Source organism: Fundulus heteroclitus, chromosome 24 (assembly GCF_011125445.2).
Source record: "Fundulus heteroclitus isolate FHET01 chromosome 24, MU-UCD_Fhet_4.1, whole genome shotgun sequence".
NCBI lineage: Eukaryota > Metazoa > Chordata > Actinopteri > Cyprinodontiformes > Fundulidae > Fundulus > Fundulus heteroclitus.
The window spans coordinates 3,208,351-3,223,084 of record NC_046384.1 but is presented as its reverse complement, the minus strand read 5'-3'; the positions used below and the strand labels follow the sequence as shown (position 1 = coordinate 3,223,084).

The following is a 14,734-nucleotide window of genomic DNA, read 5'->3' as shown; positions in this document are numbered from 1 at the left end:
AAAAAATGCTACTAACCAACTTCCTTTTTAGAGTTGGAGCACCAACGTGTCAAAAGCTCGGCCCTTTCTGGTTGACCTAACTTCAATACAGTGCAGCTGCCTCTGTGCTGAAAACGGCCACAAACAGAGAAATTACTAAAGTTTCACTAGCATATTACTTTCTGTTTTAAAAAGCATAAACTATTCCAGTAAGACTGAACCTTTTAGTGTAGCTAGCTGTTTTTTTACATCTTAAAACAGATAAATAAAAAGAATTGCTCGTATATCCAAACAGTAAACGGCTCATTTACAATTCACAATACACAATAAATACTTCTTTATGGTTAATAGGGTTGGGGAATGTGGCGTCATCTGGTACAGAAAAGAGGAAAACGATGCATTTCTTGACTTCCGGAATCAGTGAGCGGCGTGCTCGTAGCGCCACGCCGGTTCTCAGGACCGGAGGAGACTTTTTAAACATTTCCAGCACGTAGCGATGGAGCGCAGGTAGCCGCCTCCTTCTCTAAGATTTCCCTGACACATTTGTACGCCTGTTCACGGCATTTCCACGCAGGTAAACTTTAATCCATCGTGGCTAGCAGTGAAGCTGCACATCTGAGCCTGAATTTCTTTCCATTTCAGGGAAGTCAGCCTGAAAATGTCTGGAGGGCTGATCAAATCTTTTTCTCTAAACTGAATCTTTCCCATGGTTGTAACATTGTAAAGATCTAGTTGTTGATAAAGCATGTAATGTGTTTCAGTGTTTGCTGCAGATGTTAAAGAAGAGGCTCCTGAAGAACAGAGTCCTGAGGGGGAGCAGCAGGAGTCAGAGCCCCTCCACATAAAGGAGGAACAGGAGGAACCCGGGGTCCGTCAGGAAGGAGAGCAGCTCCTTGTGAAGGAGGAGACTGATAGCAGCTTTCCATTAACTGCTGCTCCTATCAACAGTAAGGATTGCTTTACTTTGTTTCTGGGTCCTGTGTTGCAGCTAAAGGCCAAAACTCTCTGGATTCATCAGCTTCCTATCAGACTAAATGTCAGCTCAGTCTGACTCTACGTGCTCCCATCCTATTTCTTCAACCTCTGACTAGAGGCTCCAGTTCAGATCTCCTGACTCTCTAGGTCAAGTGTTCATGCTAGAGTCTGCTGGTCTGTGAGGAAACACAAAGCTGCTCTTGCTGCTGGAACAAACTCAGCCAGGATCCCAGTTTCACCGTCACATATGGAGGCAAAGTAAAACTCATCCGCTTTGGGGGAAATACTAAATAAATCTTCAGATCCCAACCTGAACAGATCCCAGTTTCTGATCAGGTTGGTCCACAGATGTTTTCACCAGGAGAGCTAGGAGGTTATGGGTTGCCAGTTCGATCTCCCTCTGACCGTCTTAGTCGTCGTGTCCATGGGTGACACACTTCACCCGCTGTGCCACGCGGCAGTGCTCAGAGAATCCGGTGGTCAGTAATTCATCAAATAACCAGATCAGAGTGAAGAATCGCATAAAGTCCGTAAGTCCTGCTAGGTTCAGGTAAATGAGACTGACAAGGTTTAACTCAGCCCACACAGATCACTGTTAACACGCTAGATTGACATTTAGGTGGCCATACAAAGGAGGAGTTGAGGAAATTTCAAAGATTCTGGCTTTGAATGTAATTTCTTTTAACAAATGCTGACCTAGTCAACGAGACTTGGGAGGGTGAAGGTGACATGGTGGTGTCTGATGTTAGGGGAGTTTAATTATCTATGTGGAAGTCTAATTGTCGGTGCTCCTGCATGAGTTTTGAACTTCTACTAATATTTGCTGTCTGGGTCGTTTTGTTCTGATACGATACCCTCCCCTCCAAGAAGATCATGCCGTGTAGTGAATTATGAAACATCTGTACGTGTTCACGGTTCATTTTATTAAGATTATTAGCTTAGGTAGCTAATAATTTGAGACCAAAAGGCGGTGAGAGGGGGTGCATAGCTGAAAAGGGCTTTGCTCCCCCTTTTTGCCCCCCCCGAGCCCAGCATCGTTGATGATTATAGATTAATATTTTGTGGTGGGTTGTTTATTGGATCCAAAGTCAGATCAAATCACGGCTTTAACGTCTGCTCTGTGAGCTCTCAGGTCCATCAAACTGGTCCTGGATCTGCGGCACACGTTTCCCACGGCTCCTCTATCGTGCGATTCGATTGGTCGCCATGAGCGGCGCCTGGTGCAGACATGTGGCAGAGGTGGCCGCGTAACTCAGTGTGAAGTTAGGGGTAAAACCTGCATGCTGATCCAGAATGGGCTGATTGTAAGTTACAGCTAATCAATTATAAAAAAATCATTTAGGCATTCATTATGGTTAGAAGATGACGGTAAAAACTCTTGATTGTTGCTGTTATGTTCACCCAGCCAGAAAGGAGGTGGAGGTTTACTCTAATAAGCACCCGCGGGTTATCAGGGTTCACCTGATATTCAGGAAGACCTGAAAGCTCCGGCTGTGATGGAAAACAACAGGAAGCCTCTCTGGGACGTGAAAATGATATGGTGCTAGATTTGATGAAAATCAATCATTTAAAAGGTCAATTAGGTCACCGCATTACGATCTATGGTCCAGTTCTCTGCTTCTCTGCCACATTTTCTGTCCTCATTCAAAACCTGCAGCTCTGGGTTGTTTAAAGGGGCTGAAATAATAATAATAATAAAAAAAAACGAATTAAACAAACTCACAATAAAACACAGATACACTTTTATTTATACAGTATTAATAACTGAAATATTAATGCTAAAAACCAGACAAAAGATGAGGCTCCAAGGAAGCTCCAGGATGATCTGTCCTGTTTTCCACTCTGGTAAAGAGGTTTTCTCTGGTTTGTTTCAACTTGGCTTGTTTCGTATTTGTTGCATCATTAAACGCAGTCAGCAACAGCATTTCACATTTGTAGCCATGATAGCCTGGGATCAGTAAATATCTATATCACATCTACATTGCTATTATTTGCAGTGTTAAATTTCATTGGACCCTTCTATAAAAACTCCGGAGCCTCCTTTGCCCCCTACCCATAATTCTCTGGTGCTGCCACTCTTCTGCTTTCAGCTCAGCCACATTTATTGCCTGCTTTGACAAACATATCTGCGTTTTTTTTTTTTTAAATCCACCCAGTTTCTGAGGAGGGCTGCAGTAAATCCTCCCACCCAGTCGGGAATACGAAGCGTCTACGAGCCGCGTAGATGTCAGTGGAGTTTGTTCTGTTGGGGGAGACATCCGACGGTCATTAAAAGCAATAAAGCTAATGTAGTTATCCCCAACAGACCGTGTAACCTTTGCGTTTTATACAAATACAAGCGTGATGTGGTCTGCTTAAACTCCATTCTTAAGCATTGATGCTCAATATATCACGCTCTCAACAAGTGACAACTCAACAATACGGTTTCCTCTGATTGTCGCACATCGCCAAAGGTTACGGTTATTCCTGAATTCCTGTCTAAACCCTGGCACAGAAACGGTAGCTGATTTTACCATCACAGTTTAACTTTAAAAATGAAATAAAAAAATGAAGGTTTTGTACTTTTAGCTTCACCCTGATAGGATCACAGTTTTTTTATCTGCTAGATCGGGGCAGATTCTATAATAAAGAAGGCTTATTATAGAAGATGCTGAGGAGATTTGGACCGGGTGATATGGTTCACGACATTCAGAGAGAAGCTATTTATTTCATAATTATAATAACACTTCACTGAAAAACACAGAGAAATACCTTTCCACTCCTTTCTGTGGAAAAAGAGCTCTTTCATATTCCAGAGCTCTTCATAATTTCCATTTTAAAAAAATTTAGTTACTTTTTGACTTCTTTTGGTGACTAAAGGCTACATATGAACAACAATGAGCATGTGCATCTTTTCAGTAAAGGGGCCTAGTAGTAGAGTGCAAGTTGCTATACTTGGTCATAACACATGTAATGTCTTTCAGTGTTTTCTCTAGATTTTAAAGAAGAAACCCCTGAAGAACAGAGTCCTGATATGGACCAGAAGGAGCAGGAACTTCTCCGGATAAAGGAGGAAAGTGAAAGAAACTGGGGCTTCCAGGAGGAAGTGCAACCAGATTTGAAGGAGACTGAAGACACCAGGTTTCTGGTAACTGTTAAGGTGGAGAATGAAGAAGATGAAGAGAAACCTCTATTATTTCACTTTCATCAGCTGCAAACAGAAGTCAGAGATTTTCCAACCTGCACTTCAGCAGATCACTTTAAAATAAATATGAAAGAGGGAGACTCGGGAACAGCAAAATACAACAGGCACCTAGATCGAAATACTAGAAGTACTTCTAACTATTCAAAGACTGAAGACATTGAAGTTGATGGTGTCAACCATCTTAAATCTCAGTTTAAATGCTTATCTGACTCTGAAACTGAAGACAGTGAAAATTATTTGAAGAAAAGCATGGTTCCCGAGTCAGATGGAAACACTGTCAAATCTGTGTGTGGGGAAAAAATTGCCAGTCAGAGTCACGTGACATGTCGTCCACAATTAATGACTTTAGTATGTTCCGTTAATGAGAAATGTTTTCAAGAGAAGAAAAATGTAAATTCACTGCAAAAAGTCCTTGAAGGTAGTAAAAATTTTAACAATGAAAAGAATCTGAAGACAAACGTGACAACCGACACAGGGGAGAAATATTTTGGTTGTGATGCTTGTGGAAAATCTTTTTCCTTCAGGTCACATTTGGAAATACACATGAGAAGCCACACGGGAGAGAAACCTTTTGGTTGTGATGCTTGTGGTGCAAGATTTTCTGTCAAGTCACATTTAAAAACACACATGAGAAACCACACCGGAAAGAAACCTTTTGGTTGTTATGCTTGTGGAAAAAGATTTTCTTTCAAGTCACATCTAAAAATACACACGAGAATCCACACAGGAGAGAAACCTTTTGGTTGTAATGCTTGTGGAAAAAGATTTTCTATCAAGTCACATTTAAAGATACACACGAGAATCCACACAGGAGAGAAACCTTTTGGTTGTGATGGTTGTGGAAAAAGATTTTCCTCCAAGTCGGATTTAAAGAAACACACAGGAGTCCACTTGGAAGAGAAACCTTTTGGTTGTGATGTATGTGCTAAAAGGTTTTATGTGGCGTCGCATTTTAAAAAACACATGAGAAGCCACACAGGAGAGAAACCTTTTGGCTGTGATTCTTGTGGAAAGAAATGTACTTCAAAGTCAAACTTAAACACACATATGAGAATGCACACGGGAGAGAAACCCTTTCATTGTGATACCTGTGGGAAAAGATTTCTTTTCGAGTCAACGGCAAAAGGTCACATGAGGGTCCACACAGGAGAGAAACCTTTTGGTTGTGATACCTGTGGAAAAAAGTTTTCCTTCAAGTCAACTGTAAACAATCACATGAGAGTCCACTCAGGAGAGAAACCATTTGGTTGTGATACATGTAGTAAGAGATTTTCCTCAAAGTCAGATTTAAAAAGACACATGAGAAACCATACAGGAGAAAAACGCTTTCATTGTGAGGCTTGTGGAGAGAGATTTACCTTCAAATCAAAATTAAAGGAACACATGAGAATCCACAAAGGACAGAAATGTTTTAGTTGCGATACTTGCGGAAAAAGTTACACCTCAAAATCAAAGCTGAACATGCATATGATATTCCACAAAGAAGAAAAACACTTTAGTTGTGATACTTGTGGTAAAATATTTTCCAGAAAGTCATATTTAAAGATACACATGAGAATCCACACAGGACAGAAACCTTTTGTTTGTGATAACTGTGGGAAAAGATGTACCTCAAAGTCTAACTTAAATGCACATGTGAGAATCCACACGGACAAGAAACCCTTTGGTTGTGATGCATGTGGTAAAAGATTTTCCTTCAAGTCATATTTAAAATCACACATGAGAATGCACTCAGGAGAGAAACCTTTTGATTGTGATGCTTGTGGAAAAACTTTTTCCTTCAAGTCACATTTAATTAAACATGTGAGGTACCACACTGGAGAGAAACCTTTTGGCTGTGATGAATGTGGTAAATGTTTTTCCTCAAAGTCAAATTTAAAAACTCACATGAGGGTCCACACTGGAGAGAAACCGTTTGGTTGTGATGCATGTGTTAAAAGATTTTCCACAAAGTCAGATTTAAAAAATCACATGACAGTACATACAGGAGAGAAACATGATTGTGATGCATGTGGTAAAAGATTTTCCACAAAGTCAAATTTAAAAAGACATGTGAGAATCCATTCAGTAGACAAGCTGTTTAGTTGAGGAGCTTGTGATAAAATATTTCATAAATTTAGTAGTGGCAGCAAATCTCAAAATTTATGGAGAACAAAAGATGTTTGTGCCCCGTTTAAGAAAGAATGGCCAATCTAGCCTGAGTAGAAAGCAGTTACGTCACCCTGAGTAGTTCTACGTCACTGTGTCAAACTCAGGTGATATCAATCAGGTGACTAAACTGAGCACCCAGTCACTCCTGAGTTTAGAGCAGGCATGAAAGAAGCACTCAATGGTGTAGCACACATCAATCCTTCTACCAAAAAGTTTTGTTTTCACCTGAATGTCTGCTCTGTACCTCTGTGGATTGTTTTTTTTTTTTGCCTGGATGACCCATCATCTCTTTAATAAATCCTTTAAGCATCAGCTCCGTGTCCGGCTTATATTGGGTTCAATCTAAGCAAATCATCACAGTATGACCTTCTGACGTGTGTCATCCTTTGTTAATGATGAACATTTTATTATCATATTTTAATGTCAGTTCACTTTTGCATATTCTTACATAAACTCTGAGATAGTCTGGCCAAAGTGACCGAAGAAGGCAGTAGACAGATGATGTCCAGTAGAGCAGGTGGTTTATTTAAAACAAAAATAGTGAAAAACATTTACAAAACTCCCCAAAAAAATAACTCAGAGGTTAACATGGCTTCACAGATCCTAACTGAACTTAAAACAACCAAAATGAACGTCAAGTGCGCTCAGCTACACTGACCTGGTTCTCTGCGTAAATACCCTGATTGCCAGGCAGACAAAATGGCCAATGGACTCTTCCACAAACAGGTACAACAGTTTCTGCTTTAACTTACTATTGTTGGTTTCAATGCGCTTTAGCAACATCTTTTGAGTATGAATATAACATTAAATCCACAGTTGTCCTTTCCCCCTCTTCACCTGGTCCCTTCCTGTGACCTCAGCTCTAAACAGGAAGCTATAATTACAGGAAGTGAGGCAACACTTTCTCCTGAAACACAGGTAAGTTCACCAAAATAAAATGCTCAAGTTAAATAAACAATAAATACAATCTGGAACTGTGAACTGATCTAAACCAAGACGTTATAGTAAATCTGTAAAAATTCGAAACATAAACTAAGCTGGGATAGTATACGTTTGCAGACTACAGAATAAATAAGATATGGCTGAATTAAGCAAACAACAATGTTACCTGAAAATATATGAACAAATTGCAAATGGTGTTCTGACTTTGTCAAAAACTCAAAAAAAAAAAAATTCTTGGTTGCAAAGCGTTTTGTTTATGGGTTAAATCTTTTGACAATTTGTTATGTGGTTAGCCTTTTCAGTGTCCTCTTGTGGGCCAATAAAGAGGCTCTACAGGAAGAAGCCTTTTAATAGGTCGAACGTTTTTATATTATTATTTGACAGTTTATGATTAGTAATAACATGATAGAAGTTAGTCACTCCTTTCCACAACCAGGCCCTCAGCAGCTACATTCTCCAGGCTTGATCTCAGCCAATAAGTAATTAAACTTTATTTCTCTTGCACCTTTCACAGATAAAAATCACAAAGCGCTTCACAGAGTGTAATAAATACCAAATAGAAATATCACAAGAACAGCTTACATGGATAACATCAAAAAACACGCATTAAAGTAAACACTTGTCTCAATAAAAGTGTCTTCAGCTGCTCTTTAGAGGATTCAACAGAGTTGGCCACACGGAGAGACAGAGGCGGGGCGTTCCACAGTCTGGGGGCTGCAGCTTCTTAGTAAAGACTCTCTGGCCAAAGCGGAAGTTCAATCAGCGGTCGCCATGATAAGCGCTGTCCGAATAGTGCAGTCAGTGAGGAAGGAGGTAGCAAAGGGAGCTTGTGATATCCCTCACGGGCACTAAGGAGTCGTACGGAATCCCACAATCCTTTGGGTGACATGGCACGACATTATGAGTGGAGTGAGGCGATACTAGGTCAATCGGTGACGTGCAAACGTACATGCCTTCACATGTTTTGGCTTGTGTACTGTAGCTGTTTTTTGATTCGGAAAAAGGCCCATATTTGTCCAAAGGTTCTTTCCTCCCCACGATAGAGTCTTACTGCTGACCCTGTGAAAAGTCAGGGAACAGGAGCTATAATTAAACGTATATAAAAACCTACGATTGAAAAATTTTGTTTTGATTTAACAAAACACACATAAAAGCAAGGAGATAAATTACGACGGTTAAATATTGAAACAGAAATATATATTTGTAGTTGAATAATCGATCAATTATTGAATGTTTTCTTTTTATTACTCTGTTGCATTTCATGGCAAATAATTGTATATTTTTACCTGCTTTTTGGTCCTGTATTTATTTTATTGAGTCATTTATTTATTTCTGTATCTATACTTAATTATGGCATGATTGGTCCTTCATACCTTGGACTTGATAAAGCTATTCAAGCTATACCAGCACAAGGAATTTACCATTTTGTTGCCACCATCTCTGCAGAAAGCGGCTGAATTCTGCACACAGTGCACCTTAGCATCCGCTGACACTTTTTCTAAGCGATCCCCTTTCTTTTACAAATACTGGTAGAATCAGTCAACATGAGAAGGTTTTTGATTTTGTGCACCTATGGGGATAGAAGAGGTTGGAACATCTAGATTCAGTTCACTAAATGGTGCCTCAGTACTTGCAATAAGAGTGTATATAGACACAATTTTCTCTACATAACTGTAAAATATGTGACGATATATAGCCTACCTCTTTCTTGTTGCACCAACAGTATATTTCATGGAATTTCCCTGTTAATAAAGAATAAGGTCAGCTGTCAAAGTTGCTCAATCAAAAACTGGAAGGAAACTGGTCATCTGTGCTAAACACGTGAACATTGCATAACCTTCCATTGCTGCATTTTATATTAAGTTAATAGGAAAAAAAACATGAAAAACCAACACAACAGATGACAATGAAGACAAAATTTTATTGATCCAACATTAACTGCAGAAAACTCAACTATGGTTTCTGAAAAATCCAAAGGACTACAAAAAAGCAAAGGTATAGTATGTGGGGTTTAAAAATATATAAAATTAAATAAACTTAAAAAAACTAGACACAAACCGTGTACCTTGTTCTTCCATAAGTAACTGTTCAAGTTAAACCCAACTAATGTATCTATTGCTTTTGTGCCATTTTAAAAAGATACAATTTTAATGCAGAACCTGTCTGTCTGCAGTGTTTTTGCTGTAGGATGCACCACTGTGGCAGAATTACCTAAATTGTTTTAGAACCATGTAAATGTTCTGTCACGCTGAACAGGCCAGCAAAAACAGCATGTAGCCCAGAATAAAAACAATAATGATAACATAAAATACTGAAATAGAAAAGATACTTCTTAGAAAGTACTACAGTACATATTTATTTATTTCAAAAATGAAATACAGCAGGTTTTTTAAAGGAGCAATGAGTAATAATGACACCTAGTGTCTCAAATCGGTACAACAGTCTGTCAGTGACAACCATCTAATTGCCGTTTTTAAATACTCTGTTGCTGCTATGAAACCTCGCTGTATTTTTACTTCCACAGGACAGGAATATGATGTTGTATTGTGTTATATTTCCGGTCCGCTTCTCTTACCGACAGCCGTGTTAGCGTGTCTTTTGCCAAAATAAAATACCAAATGCTGCGCTCTGTATTGGGAATTCTGGGAACTCTCATATGATTGGCTGAGGAACCAGGAAGTAAACACAGGCTACACTCTGACCAAAGTCACTCCAGACTATACCTCTAGGTTTGAAAGGAGAAAAACGTGACTTAGACATTGTTGATGGAGAGGACCGACTGCTTATAGGGAATGTTACTTCTATCCTGGGTTACAAATGAGAATGAGTTTGGTTAACTTTGCAGTAATTTGCTCCTTTAACCTGTAATATGTCCCTTTTGGTTTAAGGATATCAGAATACAAAAAATAGGTCATAAATATATCAGCTATCTAGTTGACTCAGAATACAAGTCACTCGCATCAGTCACAAAAATGCGTCATAAAGAGGAAAATTACACAATTACATCCACAACACTGAGTAACATGTAACATACCTGGAAGATTGAATGGGGTAAATTAGCATAACAAGCTAGCAGCTCCAACCGCAAAGGTTCTTGCCATAGCATTTCAGCGTAACAGGCCGTTTACGCTGAAAGTTGTCAAAATTGAAATGAATTAACACCATGAGCGTAGCTGCACTACATGCTAAGCTAACAATACGACACGGGTGTTTGAGAGCAACATGGAAATGTCAGTAACGCTTTTGAAAGTGCCCAGACAACATAAGCTACTGCTAGCTGTTATTAGCTTCACCGACAGCCCATTGATGAGGTTCTGTTGACCTCTCCCTTCGAGCTGCACCACGTAACGCTCTACTGCGTGAATACGTACTGAAACAGTGAAACAAACACGTGTTCAGTCTTTGTTGTCTATAAGTTAATGTTTCAATAATTTTTTTAAGGGTACAGGAGCAGCATTTAGTCTTCCCATGCCTAGAACGCCCTCTTATAATTCCATGTCCTTCATTGTAAACTGTAATGTTGACGCATTGGTTGATGTTGGTTAGTATGAATTGCCTTTAAACATATGGTATATATTTGATATATACGTCGCACCTGACTATAAATCAGCCAAACTATGAAAAAAATGTGACCTATAGTCCGAAAAATACGGTATCTGTGCATAGCAAGGTTAACACAATGTTCTTCGTAACAAAAGTAACGTATGTAAGTAATGTAACAACACTGAATCAAAATAAAATTACTGTAACAATGTTTAAACATGTCCCCATGATACATTTGCATAGAAATATAATATGCATTAATAATTTGGTATGAGCAGATTGCAATAGGAGGCTATTCTGGGGGACAAATTGAAATCCAGGAGCCTGAGGTGTACAATAACCCAAAGCCAAAGCCAGGATAAAGAGGTTCAGTGAAGGTGGTGTTGAAGGTGTGGAGGTGGATCAGTGAGTCAGAGGAGACGCTGTAGAAGGACAGGATGCCGGCAGGATGGTCCACATACACGGCGACTTTGTTGGAGACGGAGGAGGAGGAGGCTAAAACGGTTGTTTCAGCTTTATTTTCCAGGACAGAGAATACGCCGCTGTCAGTGCACCTCAGACTCCAGGAATGGTCGTTCCATGCAAACAGACAATCGTGGGTGTTTCCCTTCCTCTGAATCCTCTCGTAGCTGACCGCAAACAGCGCCTGTCCCTGAAACTCCACTTCCCAGTAACAGCGACCGGTCAAAGCGTTACGACACAAAAACTGAGGTGGAACGTCAAATCTGTCGGGATGGTCAGGATACGGCTCCTCGTCTTTCACATGCGTCACTTTCCTGCCGTCGCTGGAAATTCTCATCCTTCTGCTCACCGTGTTTGTGTCGATGGTGAGCTGACAGGAGTCTGGTGGAGAGAACAAACACAATCCAGCTGCAGGGGGTTGTTTCAGGTTTCAAAATGAGTAATCTGTGGCTGAGCATGAGCTGCTTAGTTCTCGTGGATCAAATAAAGAACACACTTACACTTCTTCAGTCCTGGTTTCAACCACTGGACTCCAGCAGGCTCCAGGCTGTAAGGAGGGGGAAAACGTTTAGTCTCTTTTAGCGTGTGAACATACTCAGCTCACAGTTCTGGATGCTTGAATCTATGTCCCCATTTCTCTCTTTCTTTATATTTCATCTTAAGATTAACTAAAGATCTTCTTTCATTGATATTTTGCCACGACACACAGTCTTTGGCCATTTCTTAATTAACAATTAGGAACCACAAATGTGAAAATCCTGGTTTTCATTGGGATTCACGTTTATCGTATCGTTTATCGTTTTTCTTGTCATTTATCATTTACAGGTCTTGCCATACACGGTTGGTTTTTGTTGTGTGGGTTCTGACATATAAGTTCACTTCTCCATGCTCATATAAGATGTTTTTCCGTTCATGCACTTCTTTACTTTTAGCTTCATAGCTTATTCTTGTGCTTGTATTCTCAGCCAGATTACGTCATTGTAGCTCTCTGGTCCCAATTGTTTTTTTCTGCCTTTCTCTGCCCCTGCTCCTCTTTTTCATTCCACCTGCTCATGTTAATCTGTTTTCAGTACTCTTGCTGATCAATGCCATTCACTTCTCACGTCCTTCTTGTCTATTGGTGCGTTCCTTTTTTGCCTCGGAGGTCCGAACTAACGAGTCACAGATTACGTTCATCTCCACCTCTTTGCGTTCCAGTTTCGCTCTTGTCAGACAGTAGGAAAACACATGGACACTCACAATGTTGTTAAAGCAATAACAATGTTATTAACGCCGTTCTAGACGATACTTTGTGCAGATAAACAGAGCTGAAACGTCCCGAACATTCAAAGGTAGCACCTGTACGAATGGCTAAACGTTACATAAATAATAGGGAGCTGCTACAAACAGTCAAAATATGAGGTTTTATTCAATATTGCTGCGAGTACCAACCATCATGAAAGCCGAAGTCGGGTACCCTCCTGTTGCACAGACTTTCTGGCTCGTAATACCGACTTTAGGGGCCGTACCAGTTAAATTTTCTGACCCTGAGGTCGGGAATCCCGACTACCAAAGATAATTGGAGCGCACGATTTAAGTGTTTCTTTGCCAAGACTGTCTACAACTGTTAGCGACTCGAAGCCTGTCTATATCTGCTTTTTGCCTCTTACAGAATGTAAGTTCTTCCTGTTCTTCATTAAACTTCTCAACTCACCATGATGCCTCTGTCTGCATGTCTGCACTTAATGTCCACTCCTAGAACCTCAACCTGACAATTTAATCACGATAACGCTCAATAACAGGTATCTGCATGATACGGAAACTCCTTTTAGTCAGAATGAAAGCGTGCACTGTTCCCTACATGAGTATGAACCTAAAAAGAAGCTGTAGTAACTCTGCAAGGGCCACCTTTAAGCTGCTGGACAACCACAGTGTTTAACCTTTTTGATTGTTTTTATTACTTTTGAGACTCTTGGAACTTTTATTAAGGGGCGATTGAGAGGTTGGCCATGATGGCTGCCGGTGTGGATAGGCTCGGGCTGGATCTGCTACTTGGTAGTGCCCTAAAAAACACCTGAGCTCTTCCAGTCAGATAACAGTGCAGCTCCAGATTATGTAGTGGAACAGTCTTCCACCCTCACATTAACATGGATGACAAAAAAAACTGTCCAACAAGCGAGACGTCAAACCTTTGCTCTGACAAACCAGGATTTATACCAAAAACACTTGTTGGTTTGTGTCCTAGGAAATCAAAACTGTGATACCTTTTAACCCCACTTGCCCAAATCCAAATACTTTGGGTCAACTCACTTGAAAGTAAGTGAATTAGAAATAACAGATCATTATAGAGGTGACCTGCCTGTTAGCCTGTCATAATAATGAATTATATACCTTATAATAACCCATCCAAAGGAGGAGGCCAACAAAAAAGACTATGTATGAACAACTTTAACTACAGATCCAGCGTACCAAGAGAACAACACGAACTACAAGAAAGAAAGAGGTTTATTTAAGGCTTTTGAATGTCAGATGCAATCCTTAATGAAACGGAAAAGATTCTGGAGAACATCAGAAGAACGCCAGGAAGATGTCTTCCAAGAATGCTCTACTACTAAGGCAAAGGAAGTGTGGAAGAGAAGGAAAAAATGTGAGACAATCAACCAATGCATGATATGTATAGATGGAAAAAGAAATCAACTATGGGCGTAATTCTCATGTTCAGTCTTGGTAAAGCTCGCTCATACCTAGATTTGTCATTTTGAGAGATTATTAATTTACTTTCATGTGCCCTGGAACACTCGGCAGCATTTCTTCAGTGCCTCCTCTGATGGAGATACGGTCCTAACCAAATATACTTGTGTTAGGAGCGCTGAACTGGCCATTCAAACTCTCCTTCAAACAATCTGGGATACGTTTACCATCCCTGCCACGATGAACAACACCATTCAAAACTAATACTGCCACAAACAGGACCTCCCTTTACAGAATCTCCCTGACATTGCACCCCTTCTCTAGTCTAAATCAAGATTTATCTTCATCCACCCTCTCTAGAATACCTTTCAAATGCCACCGGGGAAATTATGGTTTTGTGGTTAAAAGCATTTTACTTGTTGCTGTTAAAGTGGAACAAGATCAATTGCACTGACTTCAGAAAAAAAGAAAAAAAATCCCCAAATCTGCCAAAAAACAGTAGAGATCTTTGAACATAGGCGCATGCCGTACATTTCTGTGAGCTTCACTTTAAACAGTGGTTTGGTAGGACATCAGGGTTGGAGATGCATACAATTTCAAGGACTTTCAAGGACAAATAAAAAAACACTTTCTGTACCTGAGACTTTCAAGAGTCCAACGGGGATCTTCCAGCTGAGCAGAGAGAACCTCAACCCCCGTCTCTCCTGGATGATTGTAGCTCAGGTCCAGCTCTCTCAGGTGGGATGGGTTAGCGCTCAGAGCTGAAGCCAGACACAAACAGCCTTCCTCTGTGACCAGACAGCCGGATAACCTTCAACACAAATGCCC

At 40.2% G+C, this 14,734-nt stretch overlaps 2 protein-coding genes across 2 annotated transcripts in view; one reads left to right on the top strand and one right to left on the bottom strand.

Annotated features, from left to right (window-relative positions):
• The first annotated feature begins 885 nt into the window (after nucleotides 1-885).
• LOC105921679 (oocyte zinc finger protein XlCOF6) lies at nucleotides 886-6,601 on the top strand. Its single transcript, XM_036128302.1, has 2 exons — nucleotides 886-926; nucleotides 3,918-6,601. Coding segments are annotated over exons 1-2 (2,310 nt in total). The 5' UTR covers nucleotides 886-925; the 3' UTR covers nucleotides 6,227-6,601.
• Nucleotides 6,602-9,132: 2,531 nt separating this feature from the next.
• Nucleotides 9,133-14,734, bottom strand: part of LOC105921678 (NLR family CARD domain-containing protein 3) — a 1,041,521-nt gene continuing 1,035,919 nt past the window's right edge. The window contains exons 7-10 of the mRNA XM_036128283.1: nucleotides 14,544-14,717; nucleotides 11,737-11,783; nucleotides 10,865-11,617; nucleotides 9,133-10,743 (exon numbers count right to left, since the gene is read on the bottom strand). Of these exons, the coding sequence (XP_035984176.1) occupies nucleotides 11,067-11,617; nucleotides 11,737-11,783; nucleotides 14,544-14,717 (772 nt within the window). The 3' untranslated portion in view covers nucleotides 9,133-10,743; nucleotides 10,865-11,066. The remainder of the gene's footprint in view (nucleotides 10,744-10,864; nucleotides 11,618-11,736; nucleotides 11,784-14,543; nucleotides 14,718-14,734) is intronic.